The sequence below is a fragment of the Callorhinchus milii genome, unplaced genomic scaffold, assembly GCF_018977255.1.
Source record: "Callorhinchus milii isolate IMCB2004 unplaced genomic scaffold, IMCB_Cmil_1.0 Scaffold3, whole genome shotgun sequence".
In the NCBI taxonomy this organism is placed as follows: domain Eukaryota; kingdom Metazoa; phylum Chordata; class Chondrichthyes; order Chimaeriformes; family Callorhinchidae; genus Callorhinchus; species Callorhinchus milii.
Window position 1 is genome coordinate 73,912,730 of NW_024704744.1, and position 26,861 is coordinate 73,939,590.

General features: G+C 36.6%; 1 protein-coding gene across 1 annotated transcript in view; it reads left to right on the forward strand.

Annotated features, from left to right (window-relative positions):
• Positions 1–26,861, forward strand: part of ralgapa2 (Ral GTPase activating protein catalytic subunit alpha 2) — a 193,705-nt gene that overhangs the window by 87,522 nt on the left and 79,322 nt on the right. The window contains exons 26-36 of the mRNA XM_042333340.1: positions 768–896; positions 1,236–1,364; positions 4,900–4,958; positions 5,947–6,055; positions 10,146–10,256; positions 10,393–10,461; positions 10,562–10,699; positions 13,004–13,187; positions 14,992–15,778; positions 25,432–25,503; positions 26,509–26,632. Of these exons, the coding sequence (XP_042189274.1) occupies positions 768–896; positions 1,236–1,364; positions 4,900–4,958; positions 5,947–6,055; positions 10,146–10,256; positions 10,393–10,461; positions 10,562–10,699; positions 13,004–13,187; positions 14,992–15,778; positions 25,432–25,503; positions 26,509–26,632 (1,911 nt within the window). The remainder of the gene's footprint in view (positions 1–767; positions 897–1,235; positions 1,365–4,899; positions 4,959–5,946; positions 6,056–10,145; positions 10,257–10,392; positions 10,462–10,561; positions 10,700–13,003; positions 13,188–14,991; positions 15,779–25,431; positions 25,504–26,508; positions 26,633–26,861) is intronic.

Sequence of the window (26,861 nt, forward strand, 5' to 3'; positions counted from 1 at the left end):
CTTTGAGTAAGGTTTTGATGTTAGCAACTTTTTATCTTGAATAGTGGTTATTTGTTTTCTATTGATTAGCTAAAGAAAACATTTGACATTTGGCTAGTATGTTTTTAAGTGACTGTTCTAGTTTTAGGCCAATGAAATTGCCATCAGCCTCTTGCAATTTATCAATTTTACCCTGGAATTAATCCATTCAAAATATACCAGGAAGAGCAGTAAAATAGGTTATGTTTTAATGAGACAGGTCTGAAACTATTGATGGTTGCATTCTAATTAGGAAAAAAATGTCAGATCAAGCTTTTTTTAATACATATTCTACTTATACTTTTCAGTTAGATTTCACAAGATATGTTGCTCATCCTGTCAGATTGCACAAATGTGTACATTTTGCATTAGAATGAAGCTTACATTTGTAGTTTAACAATTGTTTTCTCTTAATTAAAGTGAGATTACAAACTATTGCAATATCTAACTCTAAAGCATTGTTTCTTGTATATTTTTTTCCTAATGTAAAAGTAATCAAAACAACAAATTACATTTGTATAGTGCCTTTTTATGTCAGAAAGACATCCCAAGGCACAAAAATTAATGTAAAATATTTATTTACAAAATGCAGTTTCTACACTTAACAGTATATCCTGTGAAGCACTTTGAGACATCTTCGTGATGTGAAAGGTGCAAAATCAAATGCAACAATTATTATCTAATTTTTGTATCTTGTAACTAATCATTTTTCTGAATGCATAAACCTCTTATCTTTTTACCCAAACTAGGATGTCCTGAATACACTTATTAAGCACTGTTCACCCCGCTTTTTCCTGTTTGGTTTACCTGGTTTCAGCATGATGATAGGAGATTTCATCACAGCTGCCACAAAAGTCCTCAGCTTAGAAACCCTGGATGTAAGTATGATCATTTTGTCCCAGTGGGCTGCACGACAGCTAACAAGGTTCAGATTTCTCCACTCAGACAGGTGTTTTCTCATTAATGCAATGTGAGACTGGGTGCTCAGAGCAGATACCATGGCAGCTAATGTGGGAGGTAGAGAGTACAGCTCAAAGATGTTTCATCAAACTGCTAAGAATGAGAAACCATATACTTGCCAATATTACAGCACCTCTCACACAAACAAAAATCAAAATTATTTTTATAAATTCTTTTAGCCGTCCAGTTCTAAATATGATTATTGTAAAAATGTAATTGTTATTAAAATGCGCTGCATTTTGGTGTGTATTGTGTAGGCTCCACGTTGTGAAGCGCAGATTCTTCTTGGCTCTCTGGTCTGCTTCCCTAATCTCTACCACCAGATGCTGCTGCTGCAGCCTGTTGCTGGTGCCACTGACATCATCACAGGAAATGAAGACATCAAGGTAATGCAGGTTAACTGCCTGGAATAGAGGGAAAATTGTTACACCAAAGATTAGCATTGCAATCTGAAATTGTGTTGTGCTTCAATTAATCTGTTGCTGTGACCACATGTATTTTTTTCAGAGCCTTTTGTTTGTTGTTTACCTGCTTGCCTTATTAATTTTAGAATTGCTTTGATAATTTGGAAAAATATGTAAAGAATATCTTAGAAAACTGGGCTACTCCCGCAAAATGAATTAACTTGATTAGTAAAGGTCTTGATTTTAGTATATGAATTAACATTCTTAATTGTCAGGCTTAAATATTGAAACTATTTTGTTATTTCAAATGGCATATATTAGTTTTCAGTTTCACCTCATCAATGTTACCACTTTGTCTCATATTTACTTACCCTGGATTTATAAATGAAATTTCAACTTTCATTTGTCTATCTGGATACAGATCAGAGATTGTGTACAATCCAATTCACTACTTCATGGAACGAGAAATTACACAAGTCTTTCCTCATGTACTTGCAGCTGCTAAGATACAGTTGAGATATAATATCAGATTTTTAAATTCAGATTTTTAGCTATTTTCATGCTAATTCTCCACTGGTGCTTTGCATCCATTAACTTGTTTTATTTATTTAAAGATTTGAGCAAGAAACATATTTATTTGAGTTGAGGGTTGATGTAATATATGATGCAATTCAAATTACAAGATACTTAAAAGATGCACACAATCAGGATCTTGCATATCTTGTTACATTTGGCTCTACTAATTGCATATAGATAGAATCTTCCTTTGGCAGGAAGATTAATCTGTTATTTTTTGTGCTGTGGGAGTCTGAGGTGACTTGCAATTAAATGTCCATACCAGGTGGATAGATGGAACTTTCAGATCGAAGTAAAATCTTACCATGTCAACAGTAAGTTCTTGTCCTCGCACATAATTTTGGTGCATTAAAGACAGTGTGGCAAATGAATAATAAGTTGGTATATTAAAATAAAATATTTGCCAAGAAATTACACTAAAATGTGCAACTGAAATTCCTCAAAATGCAACTTCCGCAAGGCTTTCCACATATCCTTTTATTATTATCATTATTTTAAATATTGAAAATTATTTGAAACCTTAAAGTTGTACTTGCATCAGCATTATTGTACATCATACTCTGTGTTCTGATGGTGAAATATTTTGATGAGCTGAGCTATGTGGTCCATTGTTTGTATGTTTTGTTAAAATTAATATTTTGAAAGGGCCAAAGCGCTTTTTGCTATTAATTCGTATAATGCATTTGGTAATGCGCATTTTTTTCCAATTGCTCTATACACAATGATGCTGAAACAAGATTGGTGATTAAAGGATTTTTTGTTACTGCTTTTTTACATAGGACATGAATTATGATTGTTTCAAATCATGGGAGAACTGATATTTAACAAAGTTAGGGCTAAAAACTTTTCTTTCATAGTGCACTCAGAATGGTAGAAAGGTACACAAATGCAAATTGGCTTCTATGACCTTTTAGAACAATCTAATAGGAAATCAAGTTTGTTCTGTATGTGGCAAAGGTTTATTAGAATCATCGTGATAGCAGAGAGTAGCTATGAGGAAAGGTTTGGAATCTTCCTTTTGGAACAGACTAGGTCGAGAAGTGATATGATAGAGGCATTTAAGTTGATGAAAGGATTTGAAAGAACTGATTGTGACAAATACTTAATTTTTGTTAGAGGACAAGAGGGTGTGAATTTGAGATTCTGACTAGGGAGTAAAAGAGATGTTCAGAAGGCATTCTTTTCTAAGAGGTTTATTAGAGGATAGAATGATTTGTGAGGGGTGGTTGTTGGAGTAGAGTTCAATGGAGAAATTTGAAAAATAATTTACACAAAAATAAAAATTTCCATTCAATATAGAATCTATAACATTGGAAGGACATTGCGAGGTGCAGGGCAGCCCAGGGTTTGCACCTGAGGAAGGGGTGGGGAGAGATGGCCAAAAGCAGTCAATTTGACAAGAACATGTAGAGGCAGTATATCAGAGGGTACAGGAAATAACGGAATTAGAATGGATGGCTTCTTGGAGGAGCAAACACCGATACAGGGTATGATTTATAGAATTATACAGCACAGAAGGAGACCATTCAGCCCACCGTGCCCATGCCGGCTCTTGAAAGAGCTATCCAAATTAATCCACTCCCCTGCTCTCTCCCTGCAGCCTTGCAAATTTATCCTCTCAATAATTATCTGTGTTGTACATTTCTATGGTTCTACAAGACGTAGGAGAAGCAGTAGGCCATTTGGCCCCTCGAGCCTGCCCCGCCATTTAATGAGATCATGGCTGATCTTCTAACTTAATTCCATTTACCCATCCTATCCCTATATCCCTTAATCCCTCTATCCTTTAGAAATCTATCAATCTCAGTCTTGAATAAGTGGAAAGGAGCCCTTGAACCTAGCCATCTTGTTACACAAAACAGAACATCATGTTCTGTTATCACAGTGCCTCTTGATGCTGTTCAGAGATATTTACTTAGCACCATATTGAGGATATGTTTATGGCTAAATGCTGTGCATTTCTAAAGTACATTTTTAGGTTATGGGATCACCAACTTTTCCCTTGAAGATGAGAATGCAGATAATGCTTAGCTTTGTATACTGAGGTTCTGCTTCCTAAGGGCATTGAATTGAGTTTTTATTTTCTAGAATGAAATTCAAGAGGATTTAGATACTTATGTCCAGATGGCAAGGCTGAACAACTTGTCTGATTACTGCCGTATCGAATTGTTTAATATTCAGATTTTGGAATAACCTTAAAATATGTTAAAACAGAATGAGAAGTGATCATTTTCTGAATTCTCTATCATAAAATATTTGTATTGGTATAAGATATCACCAATACCCTTTGAGAGTACAAAATAGGCTTCATAGAACCAAAGTTTATGAACATCATGATGGAAAATGCAATAATTGGTAGAAATGGAATTTGTACTTTCTTACAGTACCTAGGAATTATTATTTTATCATACAGTTTTAATGAGGTCAGTGGATCTTAATGCACCAGTTGATTACTTTAGTGTTTTAAGTGATTTGATCTGTCAAATAATGGGTCTTCAATCTGCCCTTTCAAGCAAGCATCTGTTTTTGGAAACATTTTGCTGCTTTGTGTCAACTATTTCCTTCAAGCCCTTGTTTTTGGTATTGTCATCTATCCTTTATGCTTACTTCCCTGTTAAAAAAAGAACATTTACCAAAAATTCTTGCAAAGGACAAGTTTTTAAGTATAAATTCCTGTTTTTTTTAATCATTTCACTCATAATGAAAGTTCTCTTATTCCTCATCTTTTATTGTTTCTGTAGAATGAGCATTAATGAATTCCTTCCAGTATTTAACTTTGAAAAGTGTGCCGTGTACATTTTGTTATGATTTAACAGTTATTTGAGAAGTCTTCTGTTGGGAATTGTAAGTTTAATTTTTAACTTTCATGATGTAAGACTAAACTGAAAATAAGTTAGGAGAGTTGTCCTTAAAAAATGGTAATATTCCAATATATTTCTAGGATTATTTGATAAACATTCTAATGAGGAATGCCAGGAATGAGACTTGTGAGACTGCACGGTAAGAAGAGAATTTTATGCTGTTCATTAATACAAATGTTCTATAGAAGTTCAGAAAAACTGTAATGGTAATAAGTTTTGTTTTAATTTAAGTTTTAATTTGAACAGAAAGATTTTTGACAGTACAGAAACTCATCAACGTGCTTAAGAATATCCAAACTAGACTGAGTTCCATATATGTGCCTACAAATGGAATTTCACTTTGTCTATAATGGAATAGACACTCTCTCTGCAGGGTATCCAGTTTACCTAAGTATCTGGTTCAGGTTGGTGAGGGCCAAGGCTTAGGGACCACATGTTCAATATTCCTGACGTTTAAACAGAAACGATTGTCATTGAAAACACTGTCTGGCAAGCTCGTAGCTACTTATCCAGCTAAGTCCACCTTACCTGTTGGGCTTTGGCTTGCAAGGTTAACAGGAACCAAGTAGAAAGAATCCCTGTTTCCAGTGACCATATGATCCTCCATTTCCTACCGACGAACAAGGGTGGCTGGCCTTGAATTTGAGTACTGTGGACTTGCCTGCATCAGGGACCAAACGACCGAGACTGCCAAATGCGTCACTTGAAGCCAGATCATCTCCAAGGAGACAGCTTACTTCACCCCTACCCCCCCACCCCTCTTCCAAGGGTAGCCACTAGTTTATAAGCACATTTATTGTTGGAGCCAGCATTCAACAGGATTTTATTTGGTACAAAATATCTTTGTAACATTAATTTTGTGCAATGTAATGTTCTGTACAAGGCATATTGTACTCAATAAATTAAGTTTTAATGAGAATATTTTAATGGAGTACATAAGACCAGTTTATAAATTTAATACACATTGTAAGTTATCTGTCAGCAATTTGCTCACCCGCAAAAAGAGCTGAATGATCTGGGAGAGCATAAGTGGCTATGATAATGGGCAAAAAACCTGTTCTATCCCAGTAGAAGAACGTTGCGTTGAACTTGAGTTTTTAATGTGCAACTTTTTAAATTGTATTTAGATGTATAGCAGTGTGCAGTATTGGAATCTGGATTTGTGAAGAATTGGTGGAGTGCACAAACCATGCTCAGGTCAAAGATGCATTGAATGTGTTAGGAGTGACACTTAAGGTAATGTGGTACGACATACTCATCATTTAAAGTGCAAATACTCGATTAATAGAATCAAATGAGATTTTTGTTCCCAGCGGTAGGTAAATCATTTTTTAAAATGAATTAAGATGCAACTTGCACATTGTTGGCTTTAGTAACACAATCAAGACTGGAAATAAAATATCAAACAAAATTTGGGTCCCATTTGTGATATTCATAAACTGGTTTTGTTGCATTAATTATAGCTTTTGGTCTGCAAATATTCAGTGAAATTCATTACCAGCAAATTGTAAATCCTGAGCCATCAAACTGCAAAAAAAAAAGCTTGACTGGAAGTTTCACAGTTACAGTCACTGTGCTCTGTTCAACTCTGCAATATTATGTCACAAGTATTGTGACATGCGAACTGATGTTTTTGTATTGAACTAATGATAGAATTTACTGATGTTATCTTGCCTGCTTTTTTTTAAAACAAATTACACTGAGTTAAAGCCAATTCTGCAAAATGCCCCAGTAAATTTATTTGTGGGTAGTTTAAATGTACAATGCTTTTATCTCTTGCTGTGTTCCATATAAATGTTACTTACAAAGTGGTATTTTGGTGCTTCCATAGAATTTTAAATTCGCCTGTTTCCCTCACCAAAAAAGGAAGCAAATGAACTTGAATATAGTCAACAGAGTGGTGTTCCATGGAGTACATCAACAATTTAACAATAATCCTTGCATTTGATGTAGCATCTTATATCGCTGAACCGTCTCAAAGCGCTTCACAGGATATACTGCAAGTGAATTGAGTATATTTTGTGGGTGAAAACACCAGCCAGTTACGTACCGCAGTGTCCCACAAACCGTCATGGATTGAGTGACCAAGTTATTATTTTTTGGAGGGATTATAACCCCCAGAAAGCGATCCACCAATCGACTCACAAACACATTGCTGTCTTCTGCTAGGTAAACAGGCATTTGTGGAGCAAGGAAACTTTGCTCAACAATTTACAACAACAACTTGCATTTAAATAGCACCATTCACGTGGGGTAGCATCCCGGAGAGCTTAACAGTGTCGAAGTCTGAATTTAACATAGTGTATGCATTATAAATAACCATCCTTGGATTTGATATAGCACTTTATCATGTTGTCGATGTCTCAAAGCCCTTCACAGGGTATACTATAAAGTGGTGTGACTGTATTTTGTGGGCAAATAGTTTATACCATTCCCATGAAATGCCATACTTCATGAAAAGAAGACTTAATTGTGAATACTTTGAAGGAAATAAAATTGTAGTGGTGTTACTAGGATCGTTCATTATAGTTAACATTCAAGTGCAAGATATTTCCATTTAATTATAATGAGGTCAGTATTTGCAACATTCACAATCCGTATTACAGTACTATACATTTAAAGGGCCTACCGACAGATTCAACCTGGAATTGCAGATTTGGTTTTAATTCAATGCAGATGATTCAATAGAAAACAGGCAAGGTAATTTCAACAATGTTATTATTTTATTTGCAACTTCTGGGTTAAGAAATGCAAACCATTAAGTCAGAAAAAGTCCAAAACAGAATGGCAAGCAAAAAGGTGGCTGTCTCCTACCGTACAACTATTATACATATTGATGAGGAATAGAGGTTTAGTTATGAACCCATGTCCGTACTTTATTTTTGCACGTGTTGAAATATAACTAATGTATTAAAAAAATGAGCACTGTATTAGCAGTATCTTTGTTGCAAAAATATTGAAGTGTGTAATTCTGTATGCTGTTTAGCATTTAAAAGGAGTGACTGGCTCAAAGAAAAATAAGATTATTCAGGTACACTATAAATGTTCACAGGATGCAGTTTCTTCAGATCTGCCTGTTAATAAATGCTGACACTCATGAAAATACACTTGACATTTATAAACTGTCGGCATTTTTCTTCTAATTAGCAAGCACAAAGCTTTAACAGATGTAGCCAAATCTGCATTTTTATCTGATTTTAGAACTTGTTTTTATCATTTGAAGTATAAATAATTTCCATACCGATATTAATATTCAGTAGATATACTCTTTTGAATAACAAATTGAGTTTTTTTAATGCGCTCTTGATTTTATAGAAGAAAATATTTGTAACAACATTTTTTAAGCTTTAGGAAATATTCCATTTTCAGATGGAGAGCAACAACTTGAGTCTCCTTCCTGTGTAAGACTGGTCCACTGGTGTCATTAACTAGGGATATCCCTATGCATTCCAAAGAAATTCCATTAAAAACTTTTGCTATTTGTGCCACAAACCAGTTGGAAACTATCTGCAGCCATGAAGAGAATGACTAAGAATCTCAGAGAATCATTAATAGACTGCAGATAAAGTGTATCCAACATTCTTTCCCATGTCCCTGTTGAGGTGCATTTGGCTCTCAGGCTATTTGGATGTACTCCCTGTTTGTTGTTATGCTCTAATCAGGGCATTAATTTTACCAGACAACCTTGCAGGGAAGGAGACTTCCTCCAAGCAAGTAACATTTTTTTTAAACCTTTCAAAGTATTCAACTTAGACTTAATTTATTTTGTAAAATGAGGAACTACTTTCAAACTGAAGTACGGTCTCATCCCCTCCCCTGAATTTAGGAATTTAGTTTTCATTTGATGAATCGTGTTTGTTCCCAATCACCAAACGGATCGACTTCAAGATCCTCTCACTCGTTTATGAATCACTTAATTCCCTTGCACCTCCCTACCTATGTTCCCTCTAATTTTTAAAGGCTGTGTGCGCTGCCGTTTAAAAAAAAGTGCACAGCACTCAACAGACTGCTGTATGGCCACGCGCACACACAGCTCAGAGAGAACAGTGCTCCCTACCTATCCAACCTACTTACCTGCCACTTGTCTGGCTCTGGCCTCATAATTGTCCTTCATGCCCTCCGCTCCACCATCGGTGGCCGTGCCTTCAGCCGCTACGCCCCGAAACTCTGGAATACTCTCCCTCGATCCGACTGACTTACCCCCTCTCTCCCCACCTTGAAATCCCATCTAAAGATCTTGCTTTTTTGATCGTGCTTACAGTCACCTTTCTCTCCCCTGTTTCGTAGTCAGACTCAGTCACTGAAGCACTCCGGGATGCTTCCCCACATGAAGAGTGCTATATAAACGCAAATTGTTGTAGTTCAAGAAGAGCCTGCTAACTTACATTAAAAAGAAAATTTGCTGATTTTAATGTATGTGTGGTTTAAGCTAGTATTTTACTGCCACGTTTCGACCACAAAATCCAAAGTCAATTAACTTCACAGTATATTCTGTGAAGCATTTTGAGATGTCTCAACAACATGATAAAGCGCTATAGCAGATGCAAAGATTAATATTATTAGTATTGTTTACAGTGTGAACAGTAGTAAGTGTTCAGAACCTGTTACTATGTGTTTACAATCAGATATGTGAATATGTGAATATGTGTTGTGTTCAAAATAGTGTACCATTGAGCAATACTTTTAAAAATGTGTTTTTAATGTTTTGTGATAAACTGGAATAAAATGTAAACTTATTTTAATATACATTAGTAGGCATAGTTTGTGTTTAGTAAACAGTATTACATTAGTATTAACTCTTCTGATGTTTGTGGAATTGCTTATTCTTATAAAGTGATGCATCAAGAAGAGACATTGTGTCCTGATGCATGAATTCCATTATCAGTTTAAAATATAGTAATCCAGTTGATGCAATTTAACTGCATACTTTTGATGTCCATCTAAAGCTAAGTATTAATCACTTTACTTTTTGAATTCAATTCTTTAGTTACTTATTTTTTGAAACTTGAATTTCTGCTGCTTGCAGCTGCTGGTTGAACACAACATGGCCATTTGCAAGCAAGCAGAACTCAAATTGCCACAGATGGAGCCTTTTCAAAAATGAGAACAGTACATTATGCAGACTTGCTGAGGGAAAAAGCTTTTATAGTGAAGTGCACTTCATGTTGAGATTCCAAGAAGCTAGCAAACAATAGAAGACAATATATAGGAATAGATATAGAAAAAGAGTAATCTTTGCTGCGCAAGCGTAGGATACAATTAGGATTAGATTGTATTGACAATTTTATGACAAGTATACAGACATGGTGTACTTATTTCTTTCTAGTTTTCTAACAAAGTTGTTGCAGAAGTAGCTTGTGACGTTCTTCAGCTGCTGGTGACTCATTGGGAAAGGATGAAGAAGTATGAGTTTCAGCTTCCCAAGAAAATTACTGAAGTAAGTCACTTGCTTTCAAGCATTTTTGAATGTATTGAAATTAGAGTTGCTTTGATAATCAAGCATATATTATGGTTAGCATACGTTTAGTAATTTTCACTTGTGTCTTAATGAAATATCTATTTTTTATATACAGATCCTTGTAGCCACGATTGCATTTCTTCTGCCAAGTGCAGAGCATTCATCAGTGGATATTGATAAAAGGGTAAGCATGAGGCTCTTTATTACTACTTTTCAGGTGCAAGATAATACATTAGGGGCAAAGTAAGAGGTACATAACATAATATTTTCTTTCTTCCTTTCAGTTAATAGTATCTCTGTTGCTCTGCCTTTTGGATTGGTGCATGGCAATTCCTGTAGAAACCCTCCTGGAACCTATTAGTGCATCTATTCTGGAGGACCAAATAACACGAAGAGCACCTTTGCTGGACTATATTTACAGGGTATGTATACACTGAGTGTCCAGCTACAGTTGTAGAAACATTTTAAAAGTGGTTGGTCGTCTATCTACTTCTGGAGGGGTCGGGGGGAGAGGGAGATAGAGAAAACAAACTCTGTTGCGTTCCTTTTATAATTCCCAGTGTTGCTTATGACATCCACAGGGATGAGGAATGTGAGAAATAGATATGTAGTATCATACTTGGAGGTGGTTTTCTGTAGCTAGGATACATTTTCAGTAGGTGTGGGAAAGCTGTGTTACTGTGTGACAGCTCTATTCACCCTGAGGGTTTGATTCTGCCATTTGGAACAGAGTGACCATTTCTTTGTTAGTATTATTCCATACCTTAATTAAGTGCTTGCATATCCACGTAAAACTGTAAACAGAATATGTTAAAATCCCTAAAGCAAAATACTGCAGATGCTGGAAATCTGAAACGAAAACAGAAGTCACTGGGAACACTCGTCAGGTCAGGCAGCATCTGTGGAGAAAGGAAAATGAGTCAGCATTTCGGTTCCATGACCTGAAACGTTGACTTACTTTCCATTCTCCATAGGTGCTGCCTGACCTGCTGAGTGTTCCCAGCACTTCTGTTTTTGTTATTAAAATCCCTTTTCGTTTCTTTTGTTTCTCACTGTCGAAACAATAGCATCAGTTAAATCATAATGTAATAATAATCCTACCATTTGGCATAGTGTGTATAACATCAGAATCTCTCAAAGTGTTTACAAGTAATTGCTATCAAGTTCAATGACTATGTATTTGTCATCAAATGCAACAGCCAATTTGCTCACAGCAGGTCCCCCAAACAACCATAAAGTGAATTTATCTACAGGATTGTTGGCCAGGACACTGGGGAAATACCAACAATCCCTCCAAAACCATAAACAATAATAAATTGGTCATTTTCAAACTACGACTGTTTGTGGGACATTGCTGTGCGCAATTGGCTGCCGCGTTCGCCCACAAATATAGTCAATTCACTTTACAGTGTGTTCTGTGAAGCACTTTGGGACGTCCTCCCGACGTGAAAAGCGCTATATCAAATGCAAGGATTATTATTATTATTATTATTCTCTTTTAGAATGGTGTCATAAGATCTAGGCATCAGCCAGGCACAATTGGTAGCAACCTTGCCTTTGGGTCTGAAGGTTGTAGGTTCAAGCCCCACATTGGGACCCTGATCTCAGTCTACCCTTACACTCTCATATAGAACTGAGGAAGTGCTGCATTGTTAGTGGTGGCATCCTTCAAGGAGATGTTACAACATCAAACTATATATATGTTTAGGTGTATGTAGAATATTCCATGACCCCATTCAAAAGAAAAGAGAGTTTTTCCCCGTTATTACATTTAACAACAACTCTGAGAAGAACTTAGAGATATTTCAAAATGAGAGATACCATAACAAATGGAACCATATCAACTCCCAACGTATCCCTGAATAGGTAGATAGGATCTTGTCTCATCTGAAGGATGACAATTCAGATCTCCCCCACTACTGAACTGTAGTGCCAGCCTTAATGGTTTACTTGACTAACTGATTTTACTTTTCAGCTGTATGGTCCCAGATCCAAAATGGATGATGGGAAGAGCATACTGCTCTTTGGACTTCACAAAGGCTGTTTTTCAGCTAATTCGTTGCTATAATCGGGGAAATATTTCATTCCTTAACGTCAAAAAATGTTAAAGGGCTGTGATGGATCGGGGTTGCTATCATGGGTTTTCAGGAGCACCATCGCCATAAGGGATCCTGGGATTTCTATATTTTTTCTACTTTTATTGGTTTAGTAGGAATTTAATCCCATCATGTTCAGAGTTTTAAAAATTAGTGCTCTAACATTTTGAACTGTCCTCTTTAAAACATATTGAATATATATGTCTGGGGGCTGTCTTCTCATGATGAGTGGTATTGATGTTGTTTGAATGTAAAATACCACATGGACATTTATTCAGAATTCCATCAGCTGCCACATTACAAGCCCATCTCAGTTTTATTTAATTAGGATGAACTTTACACTGTTCACATGCTTGTAATTGCAGCGCCAGAGAATCATAATTACTAGATGCAGTCTTAGCCATGATTAATTATTGTACTTGAGCCACGGTTTTAATTAGCTCCTGGAGGAGTAAAAGGGCACAAGGTTGACAGAAGAGGGAAACTGTGCTGCTTTTTCAATGCACTGTTTGCTAACCAAATTAACAGTGAACAGTAGTGTTATTGGACCTCATACAGTTTACTTGAATTGGATTGTAAGGTTGCTTTATATCAGACTTATAACACACATTTATTCTCCATGTTTTACAGGTATTGCACTCCTGTGTTTGTGGCTCTCACCTCTTCACCCAACAAAGTCAATACCTCCTGACCCTTGCTGATGTGTCCTCTACGGACTACGATCCATTTTTGACATTGGGAAATGTCAAGAATTCTGAATCTACTCATTCGTACGTCTCCAAGGATATTGCTAGTCTTCTTACTGTCACTGAAGGTGTGCATCTCTGACAAGTCTTTCACCTTTTCAAATTTACAATGCTTCCTCCTGAGCTGCACTTGTCAGCCTACTTCCAGCAGAGAGGCTTCCTCGTACTAGCTCTTGCGGATTAGAGTCCTTTCATTCAGATTCATATAAATCCTCTTCCTGTGAATGTTAATTCTTTAATACAGTAATAATAGCTTACTACCACCACAGCCACACACCTTGATTTTTTTAAAAGTTAAGAGGTTGCCGTGATTATACATTAATTCACTGTAAAGGTTTGTTTAACAGCTATCTTGTTGGACTGTTTACATCCTCATATTCACAATAAAACCAAGCCCTATTTTCAGTGAATGATTCCATAGTGATCTTCACAAACTAAATTGTATAGCAAATTCTGATGGTAGGTTTTCATAGTACAATAAAAATATTACAGTACAAACATACAAACTTTGCCTATAATGGTTAGCAATCTATTCATATTAATTATGGAAGTAAGTCTATATTTTATTACTACTACACCTATTTTAACGTAGATTAATGTGAAGTAGAAAAGATGTGATTTATAATGTAGCTAGTGCTGAGAATGTTTTTATTATTCACCACTTTATAATGCAAATCACAACTCCTGATTAGCATGTAAAATGTTGTCAAATGCCATTCTTTCTTGAGAAACTGCATCTTGAGAGCACCAGCAATGTTATCAACAAAATTTATCCACCTTAGTAAAATGTTAAGGCTCTCAGCAGTACAGAATTATGCATATAAAGGAGGAATTTAATAATAATTTGAACTTTACTTCCATTTATAGTATGTTCTCTTTTGCCTTTTTTTTAAAAAAAAGTACTTATCTCAGTGTCCTATATTAGACCCATAGTTTGCCTTTAAATGAAGTACTTTTAGTGTCTTGGCCATTTATCTTATGGTTGTTTGTGAGATCTTTGCACAAATAGCTGCTGCATTAGCCTTCAGAATACAATAAGTGTTTTTAACAATTACCAAAAAGAGCTTTGAGATATTTTTCATGTGCTATAAAATGTGAGTACTTTCTTACGGACAATAAAATATAAATAGCTTTCTTGTTGATTTTCTATGTCAACTAGAAGCCGTTTTTTATATATAAAGCCTAGAAGCTGTGGAAGGAATACAATATTTGCTGAATGGTGAAATATATATCCTGTTGATTTGAGACAGTTTGAGACTGCTGCATCTAATTAATCCACAAGTGCCATTTCCACTTCCCATGCATTATTTTTTTTAAAAACTTGCTAATTTGGTTACACCCCATGGAGGTTACACAGTCTGCTTGTACTGTTGAACACATTCTCTAATGTTCTGCTTTTAAATTCACTGCAACCTGTCAATGACTTATTAATGGATTAACAGAACACATTTTTTCTCCTTTTCACCCTGATTTCCCTGTAGGTTAACAGCTTTCCTTATTGTTTTTCCTTCATCTCTATTCAAGCCATTTTCCTATGAAATACAAGGATTCCTATAGATAACAGGACTGAATCTGGTTACTTTGTATCCCTCCAACTCTGCCAGTCTTTTTGAAAATAGAAAATGCTACATCTGTCATACGTCTGTCATCTGTCATAATATGTTGCTTCAGCAAAAGAGAATGTGGTCTTGGGTTGAGAATAATACATAAATTAGCATGTGTAATAATGAGTGTGGACTTCATACGTTGTGTTGCCATTAAACTAAAAAACTTAATCACGGACAGAGGTGTGATTAGGAAGAGGGGAAACGGTATATTTTCAAATGGCAATACTAGTTTGTACAATTTATGTATGGTTAATATGTATTTCAGGTAAGAAGAAACGAAGTTTGGAACTGATCCCTCTTACAGCGCGGATGGTAATGGCACACCTCATCAACCATCTGGGGCACTACCCACTAAGTGGAGGTCCGGCCATACTTTACAGCCTCATTAGTGAGAATCATGATAATCCCCACGTCGAGTCATCCGATCTGTCTGCTGAGGTCTTTAAAAGTCCAAATTTGCAACTCTTTGTGCTTAACGACAGCACCCTAATTTCCTACCTTCAGATTCCTGCAGAGGAAGAAAGGACTTTAAGCAGTGAACCAAAGGTTCCTGCCTCAGACGTAAGGGTAATTGTGCGTGATATCTCTGGAAAGTATTCTTGGGATGGTCAGATTTTGTATGGACCTTTTGACAATCAGATGCCTTGTTGTAAAGACTGTAAAACATCAGTATCGTCAAACATAAATAAGATGCTTGGCAACCAATTAGATACACAGAGATCAGACCCTGGTCTTTTTCAAGAAGATGATGATCTTGATAAGCTACTTGAAGACTTGGGTAACAGCAGTCCAGAATGCCTACCCCATCCACAGCTAAATATAAGTGAGCCTTCTCCAGCACCACTTGGTATGAGCTGTGAACAAGAAAGAGACATCATTGATTCTATAATCAGGCAGAACAATCAGGAGGAGGAGTACATTCGCAGATGGAACAGAGATCCAAGTATGAGTGTGGCCTGTCAGAAAGAATCTGTTCATCATGAACCACAGGCACTGTTCTACTATTGCAAATTGTTTCTTAACGATATGGGAATGAATTCCTGGGACCGAAGGTAAGCAAGCTATTTATAAATCAGTCTAAAAGTCAAAATGGGATTATCAGCAGGGTTATGGAAATTATTTAGTGAAAATTATAGAGTGATTTGAAGTAGGTTTCTCACTTTCCATGTAATGGACCTATTGTTATTGTAATGATTTGGATGGCTGGTGGTTTTCCCAACAAAATCACAAATCCTCCAGATTAATTGGTCATTCATCGCATGCCTGTTTGTGGGACCTTGCTGGCACAAATAACTGCCACGTTTGGCCACAAAAACAGTCATTAATCCTGACAATATTTGTTAAGCACTTTACGAGCCTGTCTTTCTCTGTAGGATGGAGGCTTGTAGAAATGAGTGCAGTTTAACACAGAGGTTTGCTGGTCAATGCCCATCTTAATCATAAATTACAATGCATGTAATTTAGATGCGTGTCCGTGGAGCTGTCTACTGCCTTAGCTTGTGAAAGAACCTTGCGAAACTGCCATGAAGAGATTAGAAAATCCCTTACTGAACATGAAACAATTAAGAATTTTATCGTCAGAAATTAATGAGGCTTGAATGTCCATGTATTATTAGGGGTATTTGATGCAGTAAGATTTGTATTCTTTTGATTTGTCTATTGTTTCCATTCATGATAGTCAGAAGGGGTGATCTGAGCAAAAATCTGTTCTGATCTACAAAATACATCAAGGAAATTGGGAGTGAGATACAATGGCAAATGTACAGAGAACTTCTTTGTAAGATTTACCATGTTTATTATCTGACAATATTATAAAAGTACATTTTTTTACATAATAATAAACCTTGCATTTGATATAGCACTTTTCACTTCTTCTAGATGTGTCAAAATGCTTCACAGAATATACTGTAAAATGAATTGACTATATATTTGTGGGCGAAACGCGGCAGCCAATTGCGCACAGCAGTGTCCCACAAACAGTCATGGATTGAAAATGACCAATTTATTATTGGGTTTTTTTCTTGAGGGATTATTATTAGGCATGTGGAGTAAGGAAACTTGCCCAAGGTTTCGCCCTGATTGGAATCAAACCCAGGTCTCTCGCTTGAGAGGCGAGTGCTCTAACCACTGAATTACAGGACTCCAATATGTGCAACAAATCAGTGTGTTGTGCATGGGGGTTTCAACATTGCATAAAATAAGTGTCAGTTTAAGCTAACGGGATACTTGTCATGTTATTCCTGATCACCTCAGTGGCACTCACAAAAATAATGCTTGTCCATCTCATGGCCATTGCTCATAATAATAATAATCTTTGCATTTAATGTAGCTGCTTTCATGGTGGGAGGAGTCTCAAAACACATCACAGGAGTTTACTGTAAATTCTGTATTGCTAGACAAACATGGCTGTCAATTTGTGCACAGCATTGTCCCACATACAGCCATCAAGTGAATGACCAATTATCTGGGTGACTGTTGACCAGGATACCAGGAGAAAGTAGTGCCATGGGATCTTTAACATCCACCTGAACAGGCAGACAGGACTTTGATGTAATGTTTCATCTGAAGTTCATCCTCACCTACAAGACCATTGACGGCCTTGCTCCCTCCTACATCTCTGATCTACTATCCCCCTACTTATCTGCCCGTACCCTCCGTTCTTCTGGCTCCGGTCTGTTCCACATCCCCCGCTCTAGCCGCCCTACCATCGGTAGCCGGGCCTTCAGCCTTCACCTTGCTTCCTCCCTTTCCTCCTTCAAGGCCGGTCTCAGGACTTTTCTTTTTGACCGTGCCTTCAGCTCCCCTCTCGACTCTCTACCCCCTCCTCGCTCCTTCCCTCCCCTCACCCTGACTATTTCCCCCTTGCTCGGGTCCTGACCCAACTGTACAGCGCCTTGGGACGTCCTCCCGACGTGAAAGGCGCTCTATAAATGGAATCTTGTTGTTGTTGTTGTTCAACACATCTGACTATGCAGCTCAACCCCAGCAGTGAATTGGAGAGTGTAGGTTGACAGTTGTCTTTGAACATTGTGAGCTCAAAGTTCAAACGTGGAGTTTGAACCCATCGGCTTCTCACTGAAAGATGAGAATTAACCGAGCCAGACAAAATAACAGCAGAAGGATAGTAATGGAATTATATCTGTCATGGCTACCATTATATGAGGTGAGGAATAGAACCAGACTGGTTTAGGTGTATCTGATTTCCCATACATTTCAGTTTTGGAAATCTGCTTTGCTCGATTAAAAATTCACTGGTATGTTTGATATCATCATAAGGATTGCACCCACTGAAATCAGTTTACAAATTTGTACATCCTGTGATTGTTGGATGTACAAATTTACAAAACGAGCACCTGTTGTCAGGCCTCTGTTGCACCCAACTTGTTAGCCTGCCAAGTTACACAACAGAAGAAGACTTTTTTGAAGATTCACTTGTGAAACTTGTGCATTACCTGGGAAGCTGAGTATGTAACTGGTTGTGCTGTATATACAATTCTTCTAGTTCAAAAACATTTTTTTTTCTTTGTGTTCTGGCCAACAATCCACCAGGTAAATTGGACTTTCACTGGATGGCCTGGTGCACAAATTGGCTACCCGTCCATATAGATTAGCTTCTGATCAGCAAATCTACATAAACTTCCAACTTGTTTTATGATGTGTTCAGGTAACTGATTTCCTGTGTCATTCACAGCTCAGTTTTCATTGAACTGCATTTGCTGCATTTCATGAACTTCTATGCTAAAATGAGACAAGATATTTCAGAGAAAACTGCACCATTCTCACATCTTCAAAACTGCTTTTTCCAATTGACCAATATTTCCGTAAAAGACACTGTTAATACAGTACCAGTCACTGGTGAATGTTATGCCCTCATTTCTACGGATCTTAGTGCCATCTACAGTAACGGTCCCTGGCTCAGCTCCAATGTTCAAGCCAGGATCCAATATCAACACCGAAACCATGCCAGAATAAGTGGTGTTGACTGCTGAGTGCTTTTCTTAACGCCAGCACACTTCTTACAGCAATAAGCAAACATCCCCGACCCAGCCCCCAGGACTTGAAGAATTCCTTGAATGTTCTGTTAGATTCACTGGTGTTGAGTGCTTATCTCCATACAGAGTAGGATTCTTGATGGATGTTTACGGTTTTTGGAATATTCTATTTTGTTACCTCTTCTAACAACCTAGCAACCATTCCCACAAGCAAACTCTTTTTTCCCCCTTCTACCTTGGAACCTATGCTTATGCATAACAGCCTTGTTGGTGCATGCCCGAGGGGTTAATTATCCTGTACCAATTGTTCTGACTAGATTTTATGTGATCACGTACCCCACAACCATATGCACTTTGAACAGAATATTGCATCGGACCAGAAGTTAATAGACTAAAGGGAGATAACAAATTTATTTACATACAGAATTAACAATGCTTTCAATGCAATATATTATATTATCAAATGGAAAATGCTTTACAATTCATGTACCCATTCGTGCGGCTCAATCCTTTTAAAGCTACAACTGGGTACCTGGGTTCTTTTAAAACCATATGAAAGGTGCACCTGATTTTCTTTTCTCACATTTTGTTCTAAGAGGTCAATTCTTTGTCTCATTCATCTATCTGAGTTTACCAATCTAGTTTGAAGCTGCCTGCTGCATTGGCAATCAGAAAACTTGATGACTGCTAGAATGACCTCTTTATATCAAAATCAGATTTCAATATCACAGAGGCTTTCTCTTTGAAGTCAGATCTTTGATTTTTAATGAGATTTCCAAGTCTGGTGCATTTTGCCACATCCATTTTTGCTTGTGTGAATTGTTTAGTTCCTTTGCATAATTATTGAATCAATGTTAATGACTAATTCAGACAATCCACTCAATGCTAATTGGATGTTCAATTCATATGTTATCAACATTGTAAGACTAAGCAAGTCTTTGATCATATACAACAAAGAAACAAAAAGGATCTAACTGATTGATGAGCCTACACTATTCTTGTTTCATCGGATTCTATAGCAGCTTCTGCAATGAAGGAACGCTTTCAGGTGTTGCTGAACCTTCATGATTTTGTACTGGTGCCACATAAGGGACCAGAAAATAACAGTAACAGCGATTTTCTCTCTGGTAACTTCAATTGTCGTGATATCCAAATAGACTTCCTTATCTCCTTAGAAAAATGCTATGAGGAGAGTGGTTCATCCGTCAAAAGCTTCTCAGGCAAAGACCTCCACGCTGCAATACCCCTTTGCTGCTAATTGCATGCATTTCCTTAAATGAATAAAGGGCTCCAATTACCTCTCAATTATGAATTTAGTTTACTTGGGCATGCTGCTGCCAGTGTCGCTGCTTTTATATCAGTCCACCGGCTGAATTATGAATGGCTTTCAGGTGTCTACTAAATAAAATTGAAAGTAAAATTCAATCATGATATTTATCAGTTATTTAGAGTCTTGTAGCTCAGTAGTTAAAGCACTCGCCTTGCAAGTGAGAGACTTGGGCTCGATTCCCAGCAGAGCGAAATGTTGGGCAAGTTTCCTTACAAGTAGGAACCTGGTTGCTAATCGATTGGCGGATCACTTTTCGAGGGGTAATAATTCCTTTTTTTTTAAAAAATTCATGACTGTTTGTGGGAGTCTGCTGTGTGCAATTGCCTGCTGCGTTTCACCCACAAAATATACTGTCAATTCACTTTATAGTATATTCTGTGAAGTGCTTTGAGACTTCTCGAGGATGTGATAAGGCGCTATATCAAATGCAAGGATTATTTTATATTATATTTGAGGTGTTCTGTTATGAATCTTTTCACCCCCCGCTTCTTGTAATGTTTTGTTGCACTTTCCACAATTTGAACTAGCTGTGGTGCTCAGATCATAATGTTTTCTTCCCTCCCCTCATCACTCTCTGTTCCTGACAGTCATCCTGATCGGTTCTGCTGCTCAAGTAGCAGTGTCCTTTCCAAGTTTCCCACTTTACCATGAACACCCAAGATAGACTGATCAGTGTTCCTTCCTCCTCTACTCACCAAAAGAAAACAGCTTCTGTGTTGCTGGTTACAACCAGCCATAAGTCTCACTTTTTAAACCTTATTATGCCGGTGGAGAAATGATCAGAAGACAATAGTATTGTAAATTTAGCTTGGAGTATCATTATGAAAATAGCCCTATGGAAGGACAGCTCCTAGTCAGGTGTATGAATGCTATTAAGACATTTTCTGGACATGAAAGGTATTATTTAAATTGTATTACAGTTTATTGGATGCACAAATTATAAACTGCCCTGAACTTCTGAAGGGTCATTTTAATTAACAAAAGGGATGCAGTCTGCATGGCTATTATTCACGTGTGAGCCTTGGCTGTGAGTGTCAGTGTGCCACTGATCTCTGGAGAGCATGACAGCCATCCTTATGAGGAACCAGGAACTCTCTCTTGTTTCCCCCTCCCTAACCTTGGGAAGGGTGAGGCCAATTTAGCCTCCACACAGACCAGGAATTGACCTAATGAGCACTTGATCTGTAAGTTCCTGATTACTGTACCATCAAGCCTGCCCCAAATCTTGGATGTGTTTTTTTAAATGAACAAAACTAAAAAATCTGGAAGGTACCAATTCCCCCTTATCAAAATGCATTTTTTTTTGTGAATGGTATCTGTCAGGCCCATGACGTTTCCCAGGCACCATCCTTGCATCTGTTGCTAGACTGAACTGCAGGTACCATTATATTTCTGTTCAAATAAGGGTGAGATGGTAGGCAGGTTTCTTTGCTCTCCACACACCTGTTTGCCCAATGGTGAGTAAGAGCCCGTTGTTGGTCGATTGGCAGTTCACTTTTCTGGGTGTAATGCTCCTTCAAAAAAAAGCCTCTCAATCCACGACTGTTTATGAGACACTGCTACTCGCAATTGGCTGCCGCGTTTTGCCCTCAGAATATACAGTTAATTCACTTTATAGTATATTCTGTGAAGCGCTTTGAGATGAGGCGCTATATCAAATGCAGGGATTATTGTTATTACTGTTGACTCGTTATATAGAGTGATTCCTAGGTTCAAGTTCACAATACTCTTCAAGTCTTCTGAACTCAATCAGCCCATCATGTGGGAGTTTCAAAATAATACAGTTAAATCACCCAGATGTTCCTTAACTCTGATGCTGCAACATTTTAGTCACAATTATACCAGTTTGCAGACTATTTTACCTGAATTAAAAAGTGTGTTATCTTTAAATCCTTAATGCAAAATTAAATTAATCAAAAATCCAGTCCTGCCATTGCTGTGGGAAGTATGGCAGAAATAATGCATTTAACATTTAAATAGTGCTTTTAGCATTACTTGTGAAATTAATATCCTTTTTCATCTTGTAACATTAGAAGTCTGCTTTTGAACGGCTCCAAGCAGTATCTGTTTTCTTTAGTTTTCAACAGATGTTCAACCCATTTATGTATACGTTCCATAACCTCTTTACATCATATGCCATCTTACTCAGCTACCATTTACAATATGTATTTCCCAACAGAGTTTTTTGCCACAGATTGCGTATGCATACTGTGTTCCTCAGACCAGATTGCAAACCTGTCTTGTACATAGAATTATACAAAATTTCATCACAGGAGGTCTATGTTGTGCTTGATTTTCCCCACGGAAGCTATTTTATAGAATTCTGGATATACAATTTTTGATGTATCCATATGTACATAAAGCTATAAAATGATTGGATTATCAGGTTCAGTTCGGATGAATCCTAACATTTTAAATTGCTGTATAAAAGTTGGTTGAAATTGTACTACGTCATTGCTTTTCTGCTCAAGTTAGCAAGGATACATAACACTGTGTGCTTTGTGGTGCATTTTGCTTTTTCATTTTCAAAGCAGTATATATAATAGGGTGGAGTTGGGGGCGGGGGTGCAATTTGTGATGTGACCAGTGATGATCTTATTTAGCAAGATTGTTCCCCAATTTTAATTTTGATATTTATTATATAAAAATGGAACTCATTTTTATTTATCTTTTATTTCAAAGTTGCTGAAATTTCACAAGAACTATTTTGCTGGTACTATTTTGTTACCAATAATGAACAAAAGCAAAACTGGTTTGAGATTAATAATCAGAATGAATTCAGCAATATTTAAAGAGTCAGCGTTGTAATTTTTTTTAACTGACTTGTTTGCCTTTGTTTATAAATACACAATGCAACAATATCAACTGTACTAATATTTAAAATGGCACATTGTTTTTTTTTGTATTCTCCCTCAAAGTTTTGATGCTCCTTTGAAATTTTGACATTGTGCAGATAGAAAAATTAATGAATTATTTTTAAGTCTCAAGTCCTGAGGTTAGGGCTAGTGTGTTTATAAGTGCCATAGCCACAAGTATAAACACAAGCTGAAAATCATTGAGTGTTCCCATGCACGACTGTAATCCAACCCCTAACCATCTGCTTCTTTGTGCATTATATATTCATTGTTGGCCAAGACACGGGACGAACACCCTTCTCTTTTTAAATTGTGTCATGAGATCTTTAACGTTCATTTGAAGAACAGTGCTGCATTCTGCCCAAAATGTACACTTTACAGTATATACTGTGAAGTGCTTTGAGATGTCTCAATGCCGATAACGTTCTATATCAAATGCAAGGATTATTATTATTAAGTGGTGAGAGGCTGACACCTGGCTATCTGGTTTCGCACCTATGCATTTTTGTGGTTTACGTTTCTCACTTATGATCAAATCGTGATATTGCACTGTGGTACAAGTATGGAGAGCACATTTCTACATTTCAGTATTTTTAACTTTCGTACTTTGCTGTTCTGGGACAAACAACTTACAACTGAAAATATGACAGAGGTTGATCAAATCAAATCCACTGAATAAATTTACCCAGTTCTGCTGAATGCTCACATTCAGAACAAACCGATTGTCCACTTTAGCATATTTAGCAATAAGAGAAAATTGAGTTTAAAGTAGTAATCTTTTCCTATTGTCAAGATAATGTATGTTTTAGGGGTTTTGTTGGGGTGGGTGGGGGGAAGTGCCACCCTTTAAACAGTCAACCTGCTAAAACTATCATAAATGGTATCAATGCTGGTGAAACTGGTAGAAAAGAGTAATAATAAAAGAAAGCCAGTACAACCGTGCACTTAAAGGCATTCACTCCAGTAGCTAATTGGTGTTATCTGAGTCGGTTTCGCTAAAAGGGAGTGGGAAAAATAGTAAGTATGGCCATGAAAAGAGGAGAAAAATATGAACTGTGGCCCATCCAAAGAAGAAAACCTTTCTTCTACATTTGGTTTATACAGAATTTAAATTAGGAAAAATATATTACATTTGGATGGGGAATCCTTGACAAGGGGATAAAATATCTGAATTGTTAACAGAAAAAATTAGGAGAGAGGTTGGTGAGTATCTTCACTCAGAGGGTTGCATCTTGAATTAATGCATCTGATGCATGCCAGCAGCAGTAAAAAAAGAACCATCAATGACATTTTATACATTGTGGCAGCTTGTTTCAAGATTAAACTGAATTGTTTCCAAAGAGTTTTTTTCTAGAAGGCATTTGCAAAACCTTTGATGTTGGTTTGCAAAGGTTTGATAATTTTCCATTTTTTTCAGTAAATTGTATGAATATTTCAATAGAATCGTTTATGAAAGATAAAACAGCGTTTTCATCTTTTCTGTGCTCAGCTCAGGTGTTAAGAATCCATGTGCATATTATTTACATACCTTGAATATTAGTCCTTAAAGAATAAGAAGTATCAGCGTGCAGTTTTTCAGAATTAAAGTATAGTGTGAAGTGAAATTAGTTGGTTGTCATTCACTAACAACCTTAAGCAAATAGGCTTCAAGTGAAATTATTCTAAGAAAATATTACAGTAAAAATTACTGTTTAATAGTTTGAGCCAATGAAGTTTACAATTTTACAGATTTTTAATATTTTGTACATACTAGAATTTGAATAGAAAAAAGAACAACAAAAATCAAATAAGGTTAACTCTGCTACTGCCCCCAAATTTTTCATGGCAGACATTTTGTATGGATTGATAATATAGTTCCAAAATTCTAATTACATTCAAGTTTTTGCATTTTTTATATCTATATTCTATTCTAGCCAATAATAGGGTCCTTGCAATTTGCAATATTTAGAATTATATTTATGGTGCAGAAGAAGGCCATTCGGCCCATCTTGTTGTCACCTGCTTACTTCCCTAACCTTTTACCCTGCCGCATGCATGCTGTTATCACCAGCAGCTTGATGTCTCTTCATGCCCTGCTTGTCGCATTCCCTAGCTCCTCGCTATGCAAGCTGTAAACAATCAAGAAGCCTGCACCATACTTCCTTTCCCAAACCAAGTTCCGCAAGCCCATCACCCCCATCTTTGCTCAGCTCCACTGGCTCCCCATTGTGCAGAAAGTTGAATTTAAGATTCTTGTGCTCTCAAAGCCCAGCTGAAGACTATCTCTTTGACTGTGCTTTCAGCCCCCTTACCCTTGCTTTCCACGCACCCACTTATTTGTGTGAACTACTTTTAAGATATTATATAAATGTAAATGGTTATTACTGTTGTTTCATTGAAAGGTTTGGGCACCAATGTCCATCGTACAGTATGAATCCTCATTCAATTATTTCTGTATTAATGTTTAAGTAGGTATTATAGGAACTAGCTGATATGTGTTGTATTGATATTCTTTTATCCATTTTAAACAATATATGTTTTGCTTGAAGGAACAGTTTTCATCTTCTGAAGAAAAATTCAAAGCTATTAAGGGAATTAAAAAATTTGGATTCCAGGCAATGGTGAGTAGGCTTAATTTTGCAACATTTTCATATCTGCTAAAAATGTTCCTGGAATTTGGGTTTAGGCTTAATTTATGAACTGGTAAATAGCAGCAATTGAATAACTAAGTAAAATGTGACATTACTTCATATTATCTGTCTACAGGAGATTGAGAGTTTTTGCCCACTAATTCAAAAAAATTAAACCACTGTTAGCATTCATGAGCCAGCAGACTTTTATCAGAACTATAACTAGCACTATAGGAAAATGAGCATTCACTGTAAAAGCTACTTTGTGCAATACTATGACCAAACTCTAAATCAAATGAATGACAGGAAATGTGTTGCAACCCAAATGTGACTGGCAGGCCCAAAAGATGCAGATTTTCACAAACTCTTGTGTATTATTATGTGCAAACACACAGCTTTACTTTGGTATTCTTTTCATACAATACCATGTATGTTTTCATCTAATATCATTTGCATCTCTTAACATAGCACACTTTGCCATTTAACCCTGATGTTCTCATTAAAAATAACAAACAAAATCATTTTTTAAAAAATACACTATATTGCCCATGGAGCAAATATTGAATGGAACAGATTCCACTTAATTTCTATCTGCTTAGTTATACACAGTACTGTGGCATCATTTGATGAAACCCCTGTTATCCTTGTTTTTTAAAAATAGAAGTAATTGAAAATTAATTATTTTCTTTGAAGAGGCTAACTGGGATGTCACCTTTAAAATAAATACAAGTAACTCATTAGGTAATCTTAATGTCTGTGCACAAAAATAATATTCTCTCAGGATTAAGTATTATAAATGTATATTTTATAAATAATATAAAGTATTAGTCCATAAATATGTTCATAAAAATGTGCAATCATTAGACTACATTTATCATAACTTGGTCTCCAATTCCGATATGTAATCTCTTACGACAGTGTTGAACCTAATGTTTTTATTTCCTTGTTCAAAATCTAATATTAATGAGACACATTTATTAATATTTTATTTTTCAGTCGTGAAACTCATAAAATTGCAGTGTTTTACATTGCTGAAGGACAAGAAGACAAGTGCTCGATCCTTTCAAACACTAGAGGAAGCCAAGCATATGAAGATTTTGTATCTGGGCTCGGCTGGGAGGTATCCAAACATTCTTGATATTAAAAGGAAATCCTATTCAACTAAATTGTCCCATTATTTGGCGTAACCAATCAGAAAATCACTTTCTGGGCTGAGACAAAAGTCAGCCCGTAAACCATTCTCCAGACGTACGAGGTTGTCTGTCCATCCCGGTTGATTAGTGTTAGCACCAAACAATTGCTAACATGGAAATGCTGGTTAGTCCATGATGATATTTATCACATCAAAC